The 2701-nt window shown below is 29.3% G+C and overlaps 1 protein-coding gene across 1 annotated transcript; it reads left to right on the top strand.

Annotated features, from left to right (window-relative positions):
• The first annotated feature begins 745 nt into the window (after nucleotides 1-745).
• On the top strand, nucleotides 746-1768 carry LOC106680135 (uridine diphosphate glucose pyrophosphatase NUDT14-like). Its single transcript, XM_014419643.2, has one exon. It carries the CDS (start codon nucleotides 1069-1071, stop codon nucleotides 1744-1746), a length of 678 nt encoding a protein of 225 aa, XP_014275129.1. The 5' UTR covers nucleotides 746-1068; the 3' UTR covers nucleotides 1747-1768.
• The last annotated feature ends 933 nt before the right edge of the window (nucleotides 1769-2701 follow it).

Below are 2701 nucleotides of genomic sequence, written 5' to 3'. Positions count from 1 at the left end.
CATTTTTTATTCCCCCTACCTATACTTGGCAGACTCATAAATTTTGACTAATAATTACACATAATTTTCATTGAAGTAATTTGAATTTTTTTTAGAATTCTGGTTGCCTTCCTAAGAGTTCTAGAGTTATCAATAATATTATAAACATTTCTGTTGTTTAATGCACAAAGAATACCATCTGAAAGTACAGTACAATCATCACGAGGAGGCCCCCTCACCTCCAATTTCTTATAATCCAATCCACATGGAACGGACACACTAGAACATCACATAAGTATCTCAATGCACACTTTCAAGTAGCAATCAATGGTAGAGAAAGGTAGTAACCAATATGAAATATGTAACCCCACACGTAATGCAACCTACTAATTTCATGTTTTTTTTGTTTTAGTGGGATCAGAAAAAAAAATCTTAAAATAAAAAGAAACAATCGACTAAATTGAATCAATATTAATTATTATACAACAAAGATTACTGTTACCATAGTTACCGTCTTATCACTTCATCTATATACTAATTGATATCAATGTTTCAATAGTGTTCAATTAATATATATATAGATATAGCAATAGCGAAGCATTGCTGGGTCTCCTTGTACAAAATAAAATAAAATATTTTTTGTCTGATGTACCACACTGTTAAAGTAAAGCAACAATATAACACATAATAATATAATTGGAGTTGATGGTCAGGGCATGCGGTCAGTAAGAAGAATATAAATAAACAAAAAATTATTTATTCATGCTGACGTTTCGACCTGAGCTTCAGGTCTTCATCAGGGCTATGGAACAAAAAAAAGTCATATAATAGTATAACCTAAACCTAAAGGTTATATAATAATATAATCTAATCCTAAAGGTTATATAATAATATAACCTAAACATGGAAGTACAATTTGAACAAAATACTTATGAAGTACAAAGCAATATTTCATAAAGAACATAAATATTAAAATATTAAACTAATAAGTCATTTATTTCCAGGGTTAAGTTTTTTATGATAAATATCTAGATGTTCTCAAGGATTTCTCCTTTTAAAAAAATTAATTAAGTGTTTAAATAGCTCAGCATGTTGAGAATAGAGGATATTAAAATAGGAGCAATCCAGGATTCACAATATGTCATTCCATTCAGAGTGAAATATGTTCAAAACGGTGTTTCTAAAGTCTGGGATTTAGTCAAAAGCCATGGTAGTGTAGCAGTGATTATTTTCAACATTTCCAGAAATGTTTTAGTCTGTGTAAAACAATTTAGACCTGGGGTTTATTTGAGCAGTATACCTGATTGTGATAAAACTGACTCTATCGATACTAACAAATATCCTCCATCGCTGGGGGTTACATTAGAGTTTTGTGCTGGGATTATTGATAAGAACAAACCTCTTGAAGAAATCGCTGCAGAAGAAGTTTTAGAAGAATGTGGTTATAAAGTCAGTTCCAGCAAGCTGGAAAGAATACAATCTTTAAGATGTTCAATTGGCATATCTGGTAATATTCAAACTTTGTATTACGTTGAAGTAGATGACAGTATGAAAGTAAGTGAAGGAGGAGGTGTCGAGACAGAACTTATTGAAGCAGTCGAACTTTCATTAGATGAGGGAAGGCAAATTTTGGCATCATCATCACCTACATCCCCTGGTGAATTTCTGTATGGGTTACTATGGTTTTATCACAATAAATGTCCAAATAATGATACGAGGAAAGTGACAAATAGTTTTCTAAAAATTTGTTTTAGACTCCTCAAATGAAAATTTTGTCAACAAAATTAAGTTCTTCAAGTTATTAGTCATTCTATTAATTAAAGTCATTTGTAGGATTAAAATAATGGTTTAACATGTGTATTTTTACCTTAATATGTAAGGTTCATTTACTGGATGAGTTGTGCATTTATTTAATGAGTTAAAGTGAATAAGTTTCCTTAAATTTCTTTATTTTATCAGTTACACCGTTTCAGGGTCATTGCCCCATCATCAGGTACTCTTAACATGATTATTTCCTTATTAACACAAATACATTTTATCCAAATATACTCTCAACATTTATTTTCAAAAACTCTCAAACGTTTCGGCCCTCAGACCATTTTCAAGGAGACAACATTAAATTTTGAGGTCATATTCTTTAAAAAATTTTCTTGCAGGCTAATTGCCCATGTCATAAAACTTTTTATATTTTAAACCTAAACCTTTTTCACAAAAATTATTGTCTCTATTTGCACTTACTAACATCATTCATAACAGGTGACTGTATCGAACAATCATTAATCTATAATTATTTCCCCACATTTCAAATTTTATAATTAATCTGGTCTCCTTACTTAGTCTTATGTACATAAAGGTCACAATAATCAGTATAAGTAATAAATAAAGTTATAAATGAAGTTAAGTAATAAATAAAATTTCATTTATAAAAAAGGAGAAATCTAAATTATGTTATAACAAATAAATACATTATGTTAAAAACACTTGAATTAAGGTTATACTTACAATCATATTAATTTGACACAATAATGATCATACTGACTTTTATATGCATACATAAGAATAAATAAGGAGATCAGATTAATTCAACAATTTGAAATGTGAGGAGATAACTATGTTAAGAGTAGGGATGGGATATCGATATTTTGTCTCCGATATCCCATATTTCGGTATCTATATTTTTCTTCGATAATATCGGTTTTCTAAAAAAAAAAAATTAGGGGTA

The sequence above is a fragment of the Halyomorpha halys genome, unplaced genomic scaffold (assembly GCF_000696795.3).
Source record: "Halyomorpha halys isolate HHAL.00 unplaced genomic scaffold, Hhal_1.1 Scaffold245.1, whole genome shotgun sequence".
Lineage (NCBI taxonomy): Eukaryota > Metazoa > Arthropoda > Insecta > Hemiptera > Pentatomidae > Halyomorpha > Halyomorpha halys.
This window is presented reverse-complemented; position numbering and strand designations above follow the sequence as displayed.